The sequence below is a fragment of the Sciurus vulgaris genome, assembly GCF_902686455.1.
Source record: "Sciurus vulgaris genome assembly, chromosome: 10".
Taxonomy (NCBI): Eukaryota; Metazoa; Chordata; class Mammalia; order Rodentia; family Sciuridae; genus Sciurus; species Sciurus vulgaris.
Genome location: NC_136470.1, coordinates 9,968,299 through 9,987,568, shown reverse-complemented (window position 1 = coordinate 9,987,568; position 19,270 = coordinate 9,968,299). Strand labels below are relative to the sequence as shown.

Genomic DNA, 19,270 nt, shown 5'->3' with positions numbered 1-19,270 from the left:
CTCATTCCTGACCAGATCGTCCTATGCAGCATCTGTTTCCTGGTGACTAATCTGGAGAACCTCAATGGCTGGACTTGACTGGAGCACCAGGTGAACGTGGGAAGGCACTGTGGCACCCGCTGGCCCTCAGTGGATGAGGCGGGGAGACCCGGGATGGGAACAGGGCTCTGGGCTCTCGAGCCAGCTGCTCGGCACCAAGGGTGTTTCCTGAAAGGAGCTCGGTCTTCCCTCACCTAGCTGTTAACAGAACCTGATGCCTAGTTTATACAAACTAGAACCTCGGATGATGTCCTCAAAGTTGCTAGTTAGGAAGAGAGCATCATGGGATGACCTCAAGAAAAACGTGGGCAGATGGAGGCACAGCAGTGAGGCACACATTTGGGGTCAAAAATGTTCAAATATTGGCCATTTCCTGTGTCTTGACACCATGCTAACCAGCCCCCACCCAACCGCCACACACTGAGAGGCTGAGAGGGACTGGCACTGCCAGGACAGTGCCACGTTCTCCTCCGCCTCTCAAGACCCTGTCTCGATCATCCAGAAATCAAAGCTTGGTGAACAAGACAGGGGCGTGCCACAGCCAGGGTGCCACCCCAGGCCACAGCTTCCTGTTGAGCAAGGTCTGTGCACCTGCCCCCTTTCCTGTTGACCACCGTCGGGCCTGGACTGGAACAAGAGGCCTGCCTCCCAGAGGGCAGATGGCCCGCCACAGAGGGAGCAGATCCCCGTGGGTGGGGCGGAGGGTTCTGCCGCTGAGCCCAGCACTGCGGGCAGAAAGGAACCCGCCGTGTGCGGAATAGGAAACCGGTTTAGTAAATAAGCAAACAGAACAGTTCGCAAGGCTGACCAGACCACCTCTGCCCTGGAGGAACGAGTGCCAGGCTAGAGGAGCGCTGTGTGCCCCAGGGCGGCCGCTGTCGAGACACTCCACGACACACAGGAAGGAAGGCTCCTTCCCACTCACCTTTCATCCTGGCAGGAGGGCCGGTGGGGGCGGCCGAATCCCTACCCTCCTCAGCCTGGGCAAGTGGGCACTTTCAGTGGTTGCAAAACGGGACAAAGATGTCCACCAGTGATAACAATATCAGAAGAGTGTCTTTCCTGGCCCCTGAGTCAGAAGGTGAACCTCGTCAAATAAACAGCCCAACGGCCGAGCAGGCGGAGGACATGAGCCACCAGCCCACAAGAGGAACCGGAACTGGCAAGCGAGCTGGTGGGAAGAGAGCGCGACCCTGGGTCTGAGGCACAGCTGAAAAGTGAGACTGTTCCGTGGGAGGGGGTGGAGGGGCTCCTTTGGGGAACCTGGGGTCCCCGAAAGTCAGTAGGTTGTATCTGATGTGAGAAGCGAGGGACGAGTCACAGGCTATGAGTGAAGGGCAGCTGGTGCTGGGGAGGAACAGGGTTAGAGTCAGACCACAGGGTCTGTCCAGCAGGTAGTGCCCGGGGACAAACCCCCAGGCCGGGGACCTCCCTGTGAAACAGGAACAGTAACACCACACAGGGCTCCTGGGCATGGAGCGCGGTAGACCAGGAGGGCAGGCAGCAGGAACTGGACCAGACAGCCAGGGTTCACACCCTGCCCTCTGCTCCTAGGCTGGGCACCACGGAGCGAGGGACTCGGCCTCCGGAGTCCTCAGCTACTCCATCCAGAACAGACGGGGATGTGCCCAGAAACCGCTTGCTACAGAGCTGGCCCTGGTAGGTCCTCAGGAACGCACTGCAGCCACATCCCGTTTGGAGGTGCACTGGGAGGCAGAAAAGAGGGTCAGCAGCGAGGGAGGAGGAACCACCTAATTTTTGAGTTCTAAGAAAATGCCTCAAGGCTTTTCCCTGACCACAGAAACAAAATGGAACAACACCTGCCGAAAGAATAGACGCCTGGCGCTTTGTGTTTGGCTCCAGCTGCGCGTGACCTTTCAGCAAATCACAAAGTCTGCTAAGGGTGCACGCAGCCCGGGCACTGCAGGAGGCTGCTGTTACCTAGGCCACTACGAAGCCTGGGCTGAGAGGAAGGGGGCGCACGCCCAGGCTCTGGGAGGCAGGGTCTTCATCCCACCAGAGAGCTGACTTCTCAACTGGCAAACAGGTCAGGCAGGCACGTGGCCTTTGCTGGCTGCTGGGAGGAGCAACACTGCTCCCCAGCACCCACTAACCACTGTCTGGAAGGTTACGATGGAGGCCTCGGTGCTAGAGGGTCTGCCTCGGACAGGACCTGCGGTGGCAGAGGAACCAAACCACACTCTGCAGAGTCGGGACACACCATGCTCCAGCCATGAGGGGGCTCTGGCTCTCGGTGTCCCCAGTGTCCCCCCACAAGTACACCTGCATCGAGGGCTCTCACTAGGGACAGAAAGGACCCAGCCTAGAGGCCTCCAGGCAGGGACAGCAGCCTCAGTAAGTGTCAGAGCTGACATCTGTGGAGGTGCTGGTGAACCAAGCCCTTTCTGAGCATGGTCCACCTGTGGGTCATGTGACCTCACCAAGCCCTGGGAGGTGCTATTGTTGTGACCCCCACCTGAGGTGGGTCAGCCCTTCTGCCAGGGAGCAGCTGAGCTGGGTTGAGCTGACCTTCAGACAGGAGTACAGGCCTTCCTCCCACCAGAAAGGGCCAAGGCTTCCTCCAGCGGGCGCTCTCTCCTGCTTCCTCAAGGGCCGAGGGGAGGGGAAGCTAAGAGAACAGGGTTCCAAGGACTGGCAGGGGACTCCCTGGGAAGGACAGCACACTGGCTGCAGGGGAGGAACTGCAAGGGCCTCGCAGGCAAGGCCATGTTGTCCTCCTTCCTGAGGAGCTAAGTCCAGGCGCAGCCTCACAGGGGGCCTCCCAAAAGGCCTGTTCTTTCCTCTCCAATTCTCCAGCGTTCTTGTGCGGCAGGTACAGGGACAGAGGTGACCTGCTACCACGTGGGAACCTCAAGTGCACTTGGGCCCCCCGGGCCCAGTAGGAACCCTCCCTGAGGATGCTGGAGCCCAGGCCCACGCCTGGGGTGCTCTTGGTCCCCCTCCAGAGGCAGATGCAGGACCCCGACACACAGCCAGGGACTTTGAGCCTTTGCATTACAGAGTGAAGCGACTCAGCCAAACACGGTCACTGAACACACATGCAGGCCAGCCAGGCAGGTGTGTACCGGTCTGCACACACTGCGTCCTTGGCTTTTATGCACAGAGGGGTAGTGGAAAGTGAGGGGCAGGGTTGGGGTCAGGAAAAGAAAGACATCTGATACTAAAATAAGGGCCTCAACCCTCTCCGGGGACACTGAGTGGCCACTAGGTCCTTCTATCACCAACAGCCTACCCTCCCATGGCATTACTGAGGAACCTGCTCCCAACTCTGCAGCTACCAGCCATATGCAGCTATTTCCATTAAAATCAGCTAGACTTCAAATTAAAAATTCAGTTCCTAAGTAGAACTAGCTACATTTTAAGTGTTCAGCAACATGTGGCAATTAAAATGAAAATTAATTAAAATATAATAAAATTGCAATTTAGAGTCCATAGTCACATACGCCACACTTCAAATGCTCAGAGGCCACATGTAGCTAGTGGTGGCTACACGGAAATTTCCATCTGGAGTCAGAGATGCAGACTCTGGCCTACAGATGGAGATGTGTGGTCCACAGAACATTCTTATAGCCGCTTCTTTAGAGAACTGAGTGCTGTACCTTATAAAACTAACAAAGATAGCCAGGTTTGTTTGTTGTATACAACCAGGTCTAAAATGAGAAAATACTTTCAAAGATACAAGAAGGTGAGTTATCTACCAAATGCCCTACCAAGGTTACAGCCAAAGATGACACGCCAGTGTTTCTATAAGACAAGGATGTCAGTCTGCTGCTTCCATAGTTCAATGGTGAAGTATCATTTGTACAAGAAAACAATACACATGTAAGTATTGTAAAGAAGAGGGACAGCAAAGTTATGATTATTTGATCATATACCTGGAAAATGCAAAAGATTAAGCGACCAGTTCAACGTACCAAATCCAAAAATTCAAAATATGAAATGCTGCAAAATACAAAAATTTTTGACTGCTAACATGACAACTCAGATAGAAAATTCCACACCTGACCTGATATGATGGGTTGCAGTCAAAACACAGGGGCATTAGACATATAAAACTGCCCCTGGGCTCTACGTATACATACAATACATGTATATGAAGCATAAATGAATCTCTTGTTTAATATTGGGTCCTATCCCTAAGAAATCTCATTAAATATGTGCAAATATTCTAAAATCCAAAAACATCCAAAATCCAAAATCCTCTGGTCCCGAGCATGCTGAATAAGAGGCACAACCTATATTAGAAATAGCAAGAAACTTTAGTGGGGGACTAGAGGGGAATGTGGGGTGCGGCTGGTAAAGCTAACACTTACAATTTCCTTTGTATGAAAATAAAACAAAGGACAATGGAAAAAAGTCTCATTTTAATACATTTCTTAAAAGTTTACATAAAAATATTTATACAGAAGGATCTAAAACATAAATACAAACTAAAAACAACAGGGCCTATACAGAGAAAACTTCAAACCTGTACTGAAAGGTGGCTTAAATAAGTAGAACAGTACAGGAACATAATATGTAAATGCGTCAATCAACTCTATAAACCCAAACAGGTAACTATAAACAAGAAAACAAGAAGGCTGAACTCAATTCTTATACCAAAATAGCAATGAATTAAAGGCAAACATCAAAAATAAAAAGTAAAAATGTAAAAGTACTAGAAGAAAACATACTCCTATATATCTTGGCCTAGGTATATGACAAACTCTGAAGTTAGGAAGTAACATTTCTGCACTGAAACCACATGTAAAAATAATAAAAATTTCTGGGGGTTAAAAACACCACAAAATCGAGTTGGTAACCTGGAGAAAATATCTGTAATATGTGTGATAAAGTACTAATTTCCTTAATCCACACAAAAAAATGAGTTTTTAAGATTCTTTAGTACTGGACAAAAATTTACTCAAAACGTAGTAAATTACAAGCAATCAATTCATGGAGGAAAAAAAAAGCAACGAATAACCAATGAGCATAATAAATGGTTAACCCTGTACCTAATAAGGAAAGGCAAAGTGAAACAAGGAGATACTATTGTGCATCTATCAAAGATCCTGGCAATGACTGGAACTGATTTACAGTTCAGGCAACAATATGGGGAAGAAGAAATCCTTATGTGGTGCTGGTGGTGATACAAATCAATATAAACATTCTGGAGAGCAAACTGACAGTATCTATCAAATGTAAAATAACCATACCCTCTGACTGAGAAATTCCACTGGAGAAATGCATCTTATAAGATATGCACATCAGCAAACTAAGATCTATATGCAGGAATACTGCTTGGAACATCATTTATAATAGGAAAAGAAATTGAAATGACCTAAATGTTCATCCATAGAAAAAACTAGTTTAACTGGGTTATGTCTTATAATGAAACATGAGTCAAAGGAAATGCACAGTCCACTGGAAATACATTCGCAGTATTTTTAAAAAGAAGTAGCAAAATAATAATATTCAACACAGTACCCTGTAATATTGTACACACATACACATAGCATGTATTAAAATGTGTTTTCTCTCTTTCTACACCATATATGTTTACATGTGAAACTCCACAGAGGTGACCTCTGAGGAACAGGTTGAAAGAAGATAGTGGAGGACTTCAGTAAATGCTGGTATTCTTATTTCTTATGGCCAACCATTGCTTTCATAATTAATTACTTTTCAAATCACAGAGCGATGTAAACAATTATAATAATCCATAGCTGGCACTCAGCAAATGGCACCTGTGAGTTGGCATTAGTCACTCCCTGGTGCCCTTCAACAGCCGTACAGCCAGCATAGGTAGGGCTATACACCTGGTGTGAACTGCTTGCTGAAGCCAGCCTGGGACGCCACAGACAAAGCCTGGGTTATTCCCAACTGGCCCCCAAAATGACAAGCCCAGATGGCACTGTGCCAAAGCCCCTCCTTCAATCTTCAGCCCCCCCACCCCCACCACACACCTCTCTCTGACACAATTATCTCACAGTACTGGCTGGGGACAGACAGACTGTTGGGTGACATACCACTGCAGGGAGAATGGAGTTTTTGAAGATTGGCTGGTTTAATTAAAAGCACAGCAGGGTACTGTGTTGTACGCAGACGGCATGCTTTCTGCCATGGAAAGTCATCTTCCCTAGCACAGACTGAGGGAAACCAGGACAGCTCTCAGAGATAAGAAGGACAGCAAGGTGATCTGGCCCTCTGAGGACCTGGTATGGAGAAGGCCCAGACACCTGTCATCAGGTGCTAGAGGCTGGCTGGTGCAGTAGGTGCAGATGTCACCGATGATAATGTACTTCTGAAAAGACCTGTTCATGCTCTAAAGGACACTCTAAGAAAAATCAGAAAAAAGGGAGGGAAGGAGAGAGGGGAAGGGGGAGACCCTCACCACCAAACATTAGCATTTATTTTCAATCACAGGATTTTCAAATATTGGGTCAGGAAGCCTAGGATTCCTCTCACCTACTATAATGATTTTATACTTTGTAGTTCTGAAAATTCATTGTTATTTCATATTTATTTTTTTAAAAAACTGTTTAAGTTCTTCAAATATTTTCAACTTTGTAGGAAAGCTCACTAGACATTAAATAGCCTTTTAATAAGTTCCCAACATACTGTGGTAACTGTACTGTGGTACAGTTCATTCTAAGCACTTACAAGTGATAATAAGTCATGCTAACCTGTTGGTCTTATATATTTTACTATAGTATTCTCAGTATTTGAAAACATCTAAGTTTATTTCATATACACATGCGTGTGTGCACGCGTGCACACACACACACACACACACACACACACACATACACTGTAATGATTTAAAGCCTCAAACACTACTGGTCTGAAATAATTGATGCAAATTCTAAAAGTGACTAAGTTACTCCTGGGAAAATAAGCCTTACTATTTCACATATTTAAAAGAGTGACATTTTCATCCTTATGGTAGTTTCACCTCCAGGGCTCCACAAAGGGCAGAGAAGCTACTTGCCCAAGATGACAGCCAGTGGCTGGCGAAGCTGGGATCTGAATCCAGGCTGACTTGGCTCTTGGGCACAGCCTCCCACTTTCCATAATGGCCTAGCCACCTAACAGGGACAGCTCTAAACTGAGGGAGGCAGAGGTCCTAAGGAAGGGTAGGCATGCAGGGCGGGTGTGCACACACCTTCAGCCACGCCTCCACTCTCAGCAGACTAACAACTAATGGCCTGGAAAGCTGCAAGTGGGTGGCCTGCCACTGCGCCCCGTGCCCATCAGTAGAGAGAACGAAGGACTTGAGAAAATAAATGAACAGGAAATAAACGAGCAAACATTAAATGGTGACCTAATAAAACCATGAGCCATATATTCACTGCCATCAAAGACTATTTTCTGAGCATCTCCTCTCTTCAGATGCTATTGTGAACACTGCCACAGCACCTAGAGGCAAAGGCACCTCCCAGACCTCTCTTTACACTATGGGTTGAGCATCCCTCATCCAAAAACCCCAACGCTCATTTTGGATTTTTGGGTTAGGGATGCTTAACTGGTAAAGACTATGCAAATATCCCCAAATCCAAAAAACTCCAAATCTGAAATGCTTCTGGTTCCAAGCATTTCAACTTGTATGAAGGTGAACGTGAAGCTGCTCTGAATCTGAGGCAGACCCCTCTAGGTGGCTCCTCTGCGTCAAGCCGTGAACACAGGACACCATGTGCCCTGCTGTCCTCTGTGACACTGCAGGAAGTCATCGACCCAACATAGCTCCCATCACCGGGTTTGAAAAGCTCCATCCTGGATTCAGCTGTTCTAGAGATACTGAGCAAGTCCTGAATCACTTTCCAACCATGTGCAAGTTCTGCAGGTCCATCTGTGAATGGTAGCCTGCTGGGTCTTTCTGAGGGGTGGCCTGTTTTCAGGGGCTGCAAAGCAGTTTTATAGACAGCTGAGCCAGACCGCCTTAGATCCGTGGGCTAGGATGCATTAGGGGAGCTGAGATCTATCCAAATTCCCCAGGATCTCCACTCCAGCCCAGGCGACCATCACTACGTGGGCTGAGCGGTGGTCATTCTGGAACCATCCCCATGAGAGAGCAATTTCCACCAGACAGGTCTCATGATTTACCTCCCAGCAAGAGCTTTTCTGTTCCAAGTAATTTACCTAGAACTTAACACCGGAAGTCTGCTCACGAATCCCCAATATCCCTGACACCGTGTGTTTGCAGGAGTGGGTTCTCTTCTTGCATTTTTTCCTTTTCCTTTCTTTCTTTGTAAGGTGCAGGGGGGAACCCAGTGCCTCACACCTGCCAGGCAAGTGTCCTCCCCCTGAGCTGCGCCCACAACCTTCTCTACATTTTCTCAGGTGGTCACTTGAGTGGTGTTTCAAACAAGTGGCACCAAATCAGAGTACAGGTGCTGTGGCAGCTGGAGTGGGAACTGTTCCCTTAAAGCGCCTTCTTCTCAGAGGAACCAGCTCCCTGACTTCAGATTCCCAGCACAGAGACATCACCACTCGCAGCGGGAAAAGGCCACACCAGGAGTGGCCTCTCAATTGCATGGCTTTCTGCTGGAAAATGGGAGGTATCTCTCCATTTTTAAGTCCAAACGACAACTTATCTTCTTTGTACCGTAAGACATGACTTCTCCCTTTCCTTCTGAAAACAAGACTTTCTGTCTGACGCCTGAAATAGTCTAAGCCAACAGCAGGATGGGGCAGAACACACAGGAAGTTGCTTCCCCCTGCTGGCAACCACGGGACTTTTGAACAGCCCCAGTGCAAAGCTCTGCTCCCTCCATGAGCAGGGACAGCTGCCCTTTGGCAGCCCCCTAGTCATGGCCTGGGGACAGGCTTTTCCCAGGCTCGCCAGTTATCCAGGTTCTGGCTGGCCTGGATTCCAGAAGTCCTCCTGCTATTTGTGTGCTCCGGGTTCTTCGGTGTTGGGTGGGGAAGGGAAGACCTTATTTGACACAGAAGTAAGTGAGCTGTGTCAAAACCAGTGGGCTGTGAGAAAGGAGACCCATTCCAGCTCCAGTTCTGCCCATTCCACTGAGCACTCCCGAGGCCATGTCATCGCCCTGCTGAGCCTGAGCCACTCAAGGGAGAAATGGAAGGTGAGGCTCAGAGGGCCCTCCCGCCTGGGACTCAGAACTCCAGAGTCAGGAGGCTGGGAACCAAGGGACTCTATGGTGCTTATTATTTTGTAAAGGGAGTAGTCGCCTTCACCTGTAAAATGAGCAAATAATAGCATTAATCTTAGAAGTTACAGGAAGGATTGCTGAGTGTGGTGGCACAGACCTGTAACATCCCAGCAACTGGAGAGGCTGAGGCAGGAGGATTGCAAACCCGAGGCCAGCCTCAATAACTTGGTGAAGGCCTAAGCAACTCAGCAAGGTTCTCTGATAAAATATTTTTTAAAAGGGCTGGGGTGTAGCTCAGTGGCAAAGAGCCTCAATGTTCAATCCCCAGTACCCCAAGTCCCCCCAAAAAATAAGTTGTACAAAAGGTTAAATGAGATGATGTATAAGATATTTGGCACAAATAGTAAGTGCTAAATAAATACAGTATTTATAATTAATTGCATAATTGCTAATTTTATAATTTACCCCCCAAACATAAGAGTGGAAACAGGCATCACAAGAATTTCCCTGGCGAAGTACAATGGCACAAACTCAGTCTCGACTACTTAGGAGGACAAGGCAGGAAGATCACTTAAGCCTGGGAGTTCAAGGACAGCCTAGGCAACATAGCAAAACCCCATCTTAAAAAAAAAGAAAAAAAATTCCCCAGGACAACAGGTGGAAAATAAGATAGACAAACTGACATATTACCATTCTATTAATAAATAAAGGCCAGTGCAGAGGCCCACACCTGTATTCCCAGTAGCCTAGGAGGCTGGAGCAAGAGGATCAAGAGTTCAAAGTCAGCCTCAGCAACTTAGGAAGGCCCTACGCAAATGGGGGAGACTCTGTCTTTAAGAAAGATACAAAAAAAAAAGGCTGGGGATGTGGCTCAATTGTTAAGCCCCTTTGGGTTCAATCCCCAGTACCAATAATAATAATAATGATGATGATGATGATGATGTAAAGCTACCAGGAAAAGTCTATAGTAATTGTCAGATTGGTAAATGTTTTTTAAAAATATTTCAGTGTTCTGGCCCTGGAAGGCAACTTAAATGACAAAAATTTACTTTCTTTTTAGCCACAAACTAGCAGGCAGTACTCTGGAGGCTGAGGCAGGAGGATTGCAAGTTCCGGGCAAGCATGGTTGGGAGGCTGGAGGAACTGGATGGAAGAGAACCAGAATCACACTGAAGAACTCTCTTTCTGAGCAAATTCCTACTTGGAAAAGCCTGTGTGAAGCAGTGGGGGTGTGGCCCAAGGGGCCAAAGGATAGTGTTCCACTGGTAGGAGACAGCTGAGCCCTTCAGTTGGAAGAGCCGGAAAGGACCTCGGGGATTATCTGATTCAACCTGCTCAACTGACAGATGAAGTGCCCGAGGCCTGGGGCTGAACATGCCCAAGGACAATAGTGATCTATAAACTTTTAGTTAAGAGTTATATGACATGCATGAGACCAAAAAAATTAAGTTGTGTCTTCCTGCTAGCCTGTGAATCCCCCTATACTGACCTCCCAGTCTGTGGGGTGGGGACCACTGTCCTCATTTGGCAACAGAGGAGGCTGGGGCTGGGGGGCCACCTGGTTTGCCTGGAGTTACAGCTGTCTGCAGCCAGCACAAGGCTCAGAACATGGCTGGAACTTAAGGCATATTTGTTGAGTGAATGATTAAAACGAATGGAGCATCCAGGTTTGCCCGGCTCTGGCGTCCAGGCTTTGCTTCTGCTTGAATGCAATACGGTCAAGGCTGCCACGGGGCCCAGTGCACCATAAGCACTCAAAAAACCCCCTAAATATAAGTACGTGGCCAAAGGAATATGGAGTTGTAACTTGTGTGAACCTGATTCCTGTGGATAAAAGTACTTTCTTCATAAAGTTGCCCTAAGATTTAAATAAGATGCAAACGGCATATGAAAGACCCATATGCATCGCTGTCACACTAAGAGACAATGGGTGGCACAGCTTCAGAGATGGCCAAAGGGGGGTGTGAGTCACAGGACCCATACCTCCCGGCCGTGCGCCCTGGAACAGGCCCCTCGGCCAATGCCTGGCCGCCCTTACACTTATATACTGATGGTACAAACAAAGCACTTCATTTTAATGAATGGAAACTTTTATTATCTTTAAAAACAACACAAATATTAACAAAATACAAGGATGATTATTATAGACAACATTTGTATATCAACCCCAAATTCTTATGGTGAAGCTCCAACGCCCAGAGTGGCTGAATTTGGAGGTGTCACCTCTAAGAAAGTAAAGTTAAATAAGGTCACGAGGGTAGGGCCCTGCCCCAACAGGATTAGCGGCCTCACAAGTGGAGGGAACAGAGTTGGCTGTCTCCGCACCGCGAGAAAAGACTAGGACGAAGGAAGAAGGCGCCCACCTGCCAATCAGGAAGGGTCCTCACCAGAACCAGCCATGCAGGCACCCGATCTCAGACTTCCAAGGCCTGAACTAGGAGAAAATAAACGCTGGTCTTTTAAGTCCCTCATTGTTGGCCTTTTGTACAGCAGCCCAAGAAGACTCATACAGTAATGAAGACAAGCTATTGTTATGTTGGGGGGAAACATCCAAAATTAGCCTCTGAATTAAATAACATTTTTGTCTTCTAATCCTAAATTCAGGTCAACCTCAAATACCTCTCTCTATGGTGCTAATTACGATTGCTTGTGGGAATTTCATACTTCACCCACCAAAATTAGCAATGAGAGGAAAAGTACTAGACCTTCCAGCTTATGTACACCAAGGGTTTAGCGTCTTGAGCTCTCTCAGAAATGAGGTGGGCACCAACTTTTGGTGACTCAGGAACTTACAAATCTAGCTATAATCCACCTACTAGGCCAGGTACTGCATGTTAAGCTGGGAGGCTAGAAGTGTATTCTTTCATGCAGTTGAACCCAGAGAGAAAAAATCAGATCAGAAGAAACGTTAATAAACCTCCCCTGATGCTGGGGATGGAACCCAGGGTCTCAGGCATGCTGTCACAGCCCCAAGCTCTCAGCAGACAGTTCATTAACTGCTCCACAGACATTGGAAATGTTTATTAAAAGAAAACAAAAAATGAAGGGACAGCATCTCACTGCAGGGGAGGCAGGCGGAGCTGGCCCGTGATCCACCTCCTGGTGTTTACGGCCCGTGTGGTGTTCTCACCTCAAATGACCTGCACTTAAAGACAGTGGGTCCCACCCCATCGCTCGCTCGCTCTGGGGGAAACCGCTGCCATGCCATGAGAGGCCCAATGGACAAGAGCCACCAAGGACCCCATGCTCCTGCCTCAGCTCTGCTGCCTCAGGGTGACACGGCAACCGAGGCTTTAGTGCAGCCTGGTGAGAGCCTGAGGCAGAGGCTTCAGCTTAGCCATCCCTGGATTCCTGACCACGAGCACGAAGAGGTGACACACACTTACTGTCCAAGCCACTAAGTGCTGGGTGAGTGAGTTACACAGCAGCAGACGGCAAACACAATGACCCACAAGGTGCCAGTCTTTGTGACAAGCATCTTACATCCACCCCATTTCACAGGCAGAGAGACTAAGGCACAGGTCAGGGTAACAATTCCCGAGTCACCCTGCCTAAGTGGCAAAGGTCTGCTGAAGACCCCGGCCCTCAACCAGGATGAGGCCTTCGCACAAAGCCGCCTTTCCCAACATGGAAGCTGGAGTGAAGGCAGGGAGCAGGCTCCTGAGGTTCTCTTACCACGGGCCGCGTCTGCACTTATGGCCAAGGCACAGCCCCTCCCTGCTCAGAGAACACAGCCACGTCACCCACTGTCTCCTTCAAGGTCAGCCCATCAATCCTGAGGGTGCTCGGTATCTCGGAGGGGGAAGCCACGAAACTGTACTTCAAGGCACTGGCAACGCACCACCAACCAGGGACAGAGGGGGCTTCATCCCTGCTACGGCAAGAGGGCAGTGCTCACTGACCTGCACCCGCAAACCAGGAAACGCAGTGACTGTGTCATCTGATGGCATTTTTTAAAAGGAAAGAAACAAAGGGACAAAGAAAGAGTCTGAACTGTAAGCATGGGAACCAACAGCCCCACTTTCTCTGTTCTATCACAAAGCCCATTTTCTGTCTCTACTGCGATTATCCCAAGTCCTTGAAAAGTCTGTAGTCCCAGGTTGTAACATTCAAAGCCACTGCCACTGAAGTAAAGGCTTTGAGCAGGTAGGTGTGCACAGGGGTGGCTGACCGAGCCCAAACGGGCACCAGACACTTCTCAGCAGAGAGGTGGAAAAGAAGTAAGCAAAGACCTGCGGGTGCAGCAGGCATGTGGCTCATTAAGAGCCAGGAATTCTAACTTAGGGAAATCGTGGGTAAGTTCTAAAACATGCCGTGCACGTATGTAACGTGAACACACCCCAAGAACTGAACCAGACCATACTGGATATGGGATCACTTAGGGGAAGAGTTTCTCTCCATAATTTAAGTCTGAGATCCACACGTCTCACCCTCCTCCCTAGGATGAAAAGTGAACATGTCTACAACTGCCTGACTTCCCACTGTCACTCCTCCTGCTAGGATGTCATAATTTACAATGTGCTGCGCTCACTGACTGACAGGAATTGGGCAGAGGCAGCCATGGATATGCAATCTCAGGGAAGCTGTGCCCATCAGCTGCCCTAAAGCACTTGAATCACTGAGGTACCACTAAATGATGTCCTACTACCCAAAGACCAGCTCTGGAGGGCAGTCTGTGATCTGCCCTCGGGTGCAGCATATAAAGGCTTAAGGAAAGTAGCCCAGCCCTTGGAGTAAAATGCTCCTAGGGTCACTTACCCTCCTGCTGACCACAATCCTGCTGTCAGACTTCAAGATCAAACAGCACTCCAGGATGAGGGCGTCCTCCAGTCCAAGAGCCTGGCTCCCATTACAGACTCGAAGAAATCAAGGCACAGACAGGCTGTCATCTGGCTAGAGGTAGAACCGGCTGTAAGTATTTAGTTATCTTCAAGATTCAATAATGCCGAGGGTCAGGGCCAGACCCTCTAGCTGGGGTCCTGGTCCTGGACTGCATCTGACAAAATCAGCTAAGGAGCTTTCCAGCCAATTCCCACTTCCTGCCTGGAGCTGGAACTGGTGGTGCAGTGGGCTGGGCATGGGAATGTCTCAAGGTCCCGGGATCTAAGGTCAGTTCGACAGAACCAACCTAGGCAGGGGGTCCAGTGATGGGAGAATTCAAGGACATCACTTAAATTGCTTCTTCACCAATCAGAACATCGTGTTATTAAAAGAATCAAGGAACGCAGCTACCACAGATCATACGTGAGCATTCAAAAAAAAAGTGTATTCACTAGAATAGATTTTTGTGATTTTCTCACTTAGCCTTCAAGTAACACGTCATCAGTCAAATATATATTCACATTTCAGACAACCAAAAAATGTACGTGCTTCCACTACTATAAGGAACTCTATTTACTGCTTGGAAGCTAACAGAATACTATTTGAGAAACTTTGAAATTCCTGGGTGCCTTCATGAAGGTGGAGTAAACTCTTACCATTGGGAACCAAATAACTAACCACTGCCCCCAATCCAGAGTATATGCACATGCAGTTACTGGTTCAAAGCACTGCTTTTCTTTCCAAAGCAGAACAGTATTTTCACGAAAGAAGTAGTTAGTGTAATGCTTGGCAAATATTACACACAAAGAAAATAATCTTATGTTAATAACAATTTTCACTAATTTATAATGGTATTAAGTTAATGATTATTTTAAATTAATGATATAGTTTCAATTATTGTTAGATAAAAACTGAGTCATCATAAATTATTTACATTATTGATGATGATCCAGCGAACACAGATGATCTCACTTATTCAGACCAGACTTTAGTAGTTACAGAACGGCTTCTGTAAACGCTCAAAGGAATCAGCAGGTCAGGTCCATTTCTGTTCTGCTGTGGAGACTGACTGCAGAATCACAGGAACCTGCACGCAGCAGGCTGGAGCCAGTCTTCTAGGCAGGCCTGCTCTCTCCACGGTGGCCTCCGCCAGCCTGGCTGTGGAGAGGGGAGGCCAGCCCACAGGCATGTGCAGCTCATCATCTGTCTACTCAAGGTGAACACCACTACTCTGAAGTACACGTACACATCCCTTATACCCCCAAAGGTGACACGCTACCCTGTAGGAAGGACGGCCTTTAAAATACCAAGGCTTCGGGTGGAAGCTCAGAAGCCACTCTTCCCAGAGGGATGGTTTTAGCTCAATGAGAAATGATCCCCTCTCTGGACAGCCTTGTTGCCTGAAGGCATGTGTCTCTGGGGGACGGAGGCCCCTTCCCCAATCCGTTTTTATGTCTTCCCCCACTGCTGTAAATCGTGCAGGACTGTGTGAATGGGCGATGGAGCAGGAAGCTCCCCAGGGGCTTCCGAATGGAGAAGGGGGCTCAAATGGAGGTTCTACCCATTTCCCATTTCCAACACCACCCCAGCACTCACCCCCTCCAAGTTCCCCAGCAATGGAGCAGCCTCCCAGCCCGCCTCCCCACTTCCTCTCCTGCCCACTCATCTCTGTTCCCAGAGAGTCATTCCCCACCCACCCCGCCCTGCAGTTAAGATGACATCTGAAGGGCACCACAGCCCCGAGGAACCCTCCCTGGCTGCCCTCTGACCTCAGCCGCCCCCCTCCTCCTATTCAGCACACCTGTGGCTCCTTCATGCTTTACCCACAGTTCACCCTGGCACTGAACTTCAGCATTTGTCACTCCCTCTGCCTGGAGGCCGGCACCCAAAAATCTCCCAGGAGCACCCTCCCATCAGCCCAGTTCAAGCTGCACAGAGGCCTTCTTGGGCCACTCAATCTAAAGAGGCTCCAGGCTAAGACTCCCATGTGTCCCTGTGCCCACACTGGCCCCAGAGCCACTCTCTGCCCTTCTCTGGGCTCTGGAAGGCTAACTCTATCTACGGACTCTACTGCTTGGGCGCTTCCATCTCCTGGCTGCTCACTCAGTTCCACCCAAAGGATGGAGGCCTGCAGTACTTCCCTTCCTGACTGGGCCTCACACCTCAACGGGGCACCTTTTAAGCCTACGGCCCCTGCCTGTCTCCTCCCCTAGGTTCCAGCCACACTGCTTCCTGGCATCCCTTGTAGATTCCCGCAGGGTCACCCCAGCAAACCAGTTCTTCAGTAAGACCTCTTGAACCGCCACAGTGCGTGACGCTGCCAGGACCTGAGTGCTAGGACCTACCACCCCCTGCCGGCTCATTCTCCTATTTTATGTTTGCTATTGTGTCTATCACCACCATCAGCCCGCCATATCCTTGGGCACCACACCTGCAGAGTCAACCAACCATGAGTCAAAATTCTTAAAAAACTTCATCGCACTGAATAGGTAAAGACTTTTTTCCTTATCATTACTCCTGAAAAAAATATAGTATAACAACTATTTACATGTCATGGTATATTAGTTATTAAGAAAGTAACTAGAGATGATTTAAAATATAAGAGAAGATGTGCCCAGGTTATATGTGAACGCCACGACTTAAGCGCATACATGGATTTTAGTACCAAAGGGTTTCCTAGAACCAGCACTCCCCCGTGGAGACCAAGGGACAATACCTGAATCTACAAGTATCTCGTTCACTTGCTTTTTTATGGCCTGTCTCCTCCTCAGCCACTAGAACCCACACTCATGAAAGCAGGGAGCCTGGCATGTCCACTACTGTCCTGGGGCCAAACCTGGGCCTGCAACATGGCACCAACCAACAGCAAAGTATGAATGGACACAGGCTGGCCCAGTGTGTCCACTTAAAGCACTGCCCGTGGATGAGGCCTTCCCCAACCAGCTGATGTACAGCCACCACCTCTGTCCCTTCCAAACCTCCAGCCCCAAGCCTTACTTTTCCTACGGCACCATCACCTTCTGATACACTTGATGTTTGTTTAGTGTCTGCTTCCTCCAACAAAATGTCAATTCTCAAGGCAAAAATGCTAATGCAGTCACTGTGTAGCCTCAGATCCGAGAACAGTGCCTGGCCTTCAGCAGAGTCCCAAAATAAAGGTTAAAATGAATAGTTGGCAAAGTGGGCCAAAATTCACTTGACACCCAGAAATTCACCCAGCTACTGCACTGGACACCCAGAAAGAAAAGATGCTTATCCTACCCAGAGAAGAATAAGCTTTTTTTTTTGTTTTATTTATTAATCTATTTATTTATTTGGTATTGGGGATTGAATCCAGGGCACTTTACCACTGAACTACATCCCCAGTCCTTTTAATTTTTATTTTTTTGAGACAGGGTCTCTCTACGTTGCTGAGGGTGACCTTGAACTTGTGATCCTCCTGCCATGGTTCCCCAGTGGCTGGGAGCAAACCCAAAATAAGCCACTGCTGCCTGAGAAGAACAGGTTTGAGAGTAAGATGAGGAAGACCCCGGGTTGGTGAAAATTGTTGCTCTAGAAAGCATGCCCAGAAGTTGATGTGGCCATTGTAAAATCCTTTCTGAAAGTAAATGGGCATATAAATTATAAATAAATGAGACTTAAGCACACCATTCCAGTTCCACAGAGTGTTCCTTTTGGCAGCCGCCTTCAACTACAGTTCACTGACAGTACATGTGGACCCAGAGCCAAGCCTGAAAGCATTGCTTTTTTGACAGCTGCTGTCTTAACGGGGCAACTCTCAAAAGCAGGTTTCATTCTGCAACGCCTACACTGTCCAAATTTTATTCTGCACAATAACTGAAGATTTGAATAAATTTCTCCTCCCCGCTACCATCATTGATTACTCATAGTTGCTCTCTCACCCTCTAAAGTGTCTAAAATGTGCGGATTTGGGGGAGGGGGATCAATTCCCCATGTACTTGAGTGTCCCTGGTGGTGGCATGTCACTCCTTCAAGGGAGCAAGATTTCTGGTTAAATATCCTAAAGGTTTTGAAAATGGTCTCCTTCCCCCTAACGCCATTCCACCAAAACTGGCCAACGAACCGCAGGATAATGAGCAACCACGGATCCTCACCCAAACACTGGCTTTTCTTCCAATCGTGCAGATTGAGAATGCGGAGACGTCGTCGTATTTATGAACAGTGAGTCACGTCGCCGCTCAACGTCTGTTTCCTCCTCGCGTGAATGAGGCGACCCCCTCCCCTACCGAGTAAATGCGGGGCTGTGGCCAGCGCCCCAGGGGGCGCAGGCGCTGCCCGGCCGCTTCGGGTGCTAATTCGTCCCCCGCCCCAATAACCACCGGCGCTGGGGCGTCGCTAGGAAGCAGCCGCGAGCCTGGCGAGCGGAGCCGCTGAAACCCCTCCGGGAGCTGCGCGCGGCCGGCAGGCGCTCCGGGACCCGGGTCCGCGGGGCGCCACCCCGGGGCAGGGTCCGCGGCCGCTCGTCCGGGGGTCGCCGCCCGCCCGACCCGCGGCCCGCCCTCGGCGCTGCCACCCGCGCCGCTTCCTCGGGCAACAAGTGTCCGCCCTCCGCCCCGACGGCCGCCCGGCCCAGCCCTCACCCGGCACAGGCCGTCCACGAACACGCGCGGGTCCAGGTGGCAGGCGATGGTGGCGCTCGGCAGGTCCTGCAGGTCCACCTCCTCCATCTCGCAGTCGATGAAGCTCCAGTCGCCGCCGCCCTCGTCGGCCTCGGCCGACCCGGAGAAGGGCGCGAAGGGCCGCAGCGTCACCCCGGGCCGCGCCCGCGCCTCGGCCGCCTCCGCCGCCGCCCCGAGCCGGGGCCCGACCACGCCGTCCTCCATCCCCGCGCTCCCGCCCGCGCGCCCCTGTGCGCCCCCGTCGGCTGCGCCGGGCTCGCGCGCCGGAGCCGAGCGCTCTCCCCTCCGCGCCGCGGCCGCCGGCTCCGGTTAACCCCCTCGGGGTCGCGCGGCTGTCGGCCGCCGGCTGTCACCGCGGTTCCTGGAGACGCGGCCTCCGAGCGCCCGCCCCGCCCGCCTCTGTCCAGCGCGGGAGGGGCAGAAAGCCTGCGCGGCGCCCCGCCCGCCCAGCCCCGAGGGCGGAGCTCCGGCTGGTTCGGCGGCGGTCCCTTTAAGGCCGGCCCCAGCTGGGTTACCATGTCCCGCCCTTCCCGGAGAGAAGACCAATAAGAGAACGGGATTCTCGTCAGGTGATCCGCATTCTGCCGCCCCAAGCCTGAAGCCTAAAGGCGACCATATTAGTTAGGGGCAAAGGCCTGTTGCCGGTTTTTTTAT

General features: G+C 49.8%; 1 protein-coding gene across 1 annotated transcript in view; it reads right to left on the bottom strand.

The window, feature by feature from the left end:
- Positions 1 to 18,985, bottom strand: part of RCAN1 (regulator of calcineurin 1) — a 77,938-nt gene extending 58,953 nt beyond the window's left edge. The window contains exon 1 of the mRNA XM_079154942.1: positions 18,578 to 18,985. Within this exon, the coding sequence (XP_079011068.1) occupies positions 18,578 to 18,820 (243 nt within the window). The 5' untranslated portion in view covers positions 18,821 to 18,985. The remainder of the gene's footprint in view (positions 1 to 18,577) is intronic.
- Between the last annotated feature and the right edge of the window lie 285 nt (positions 18,986 to 19,270).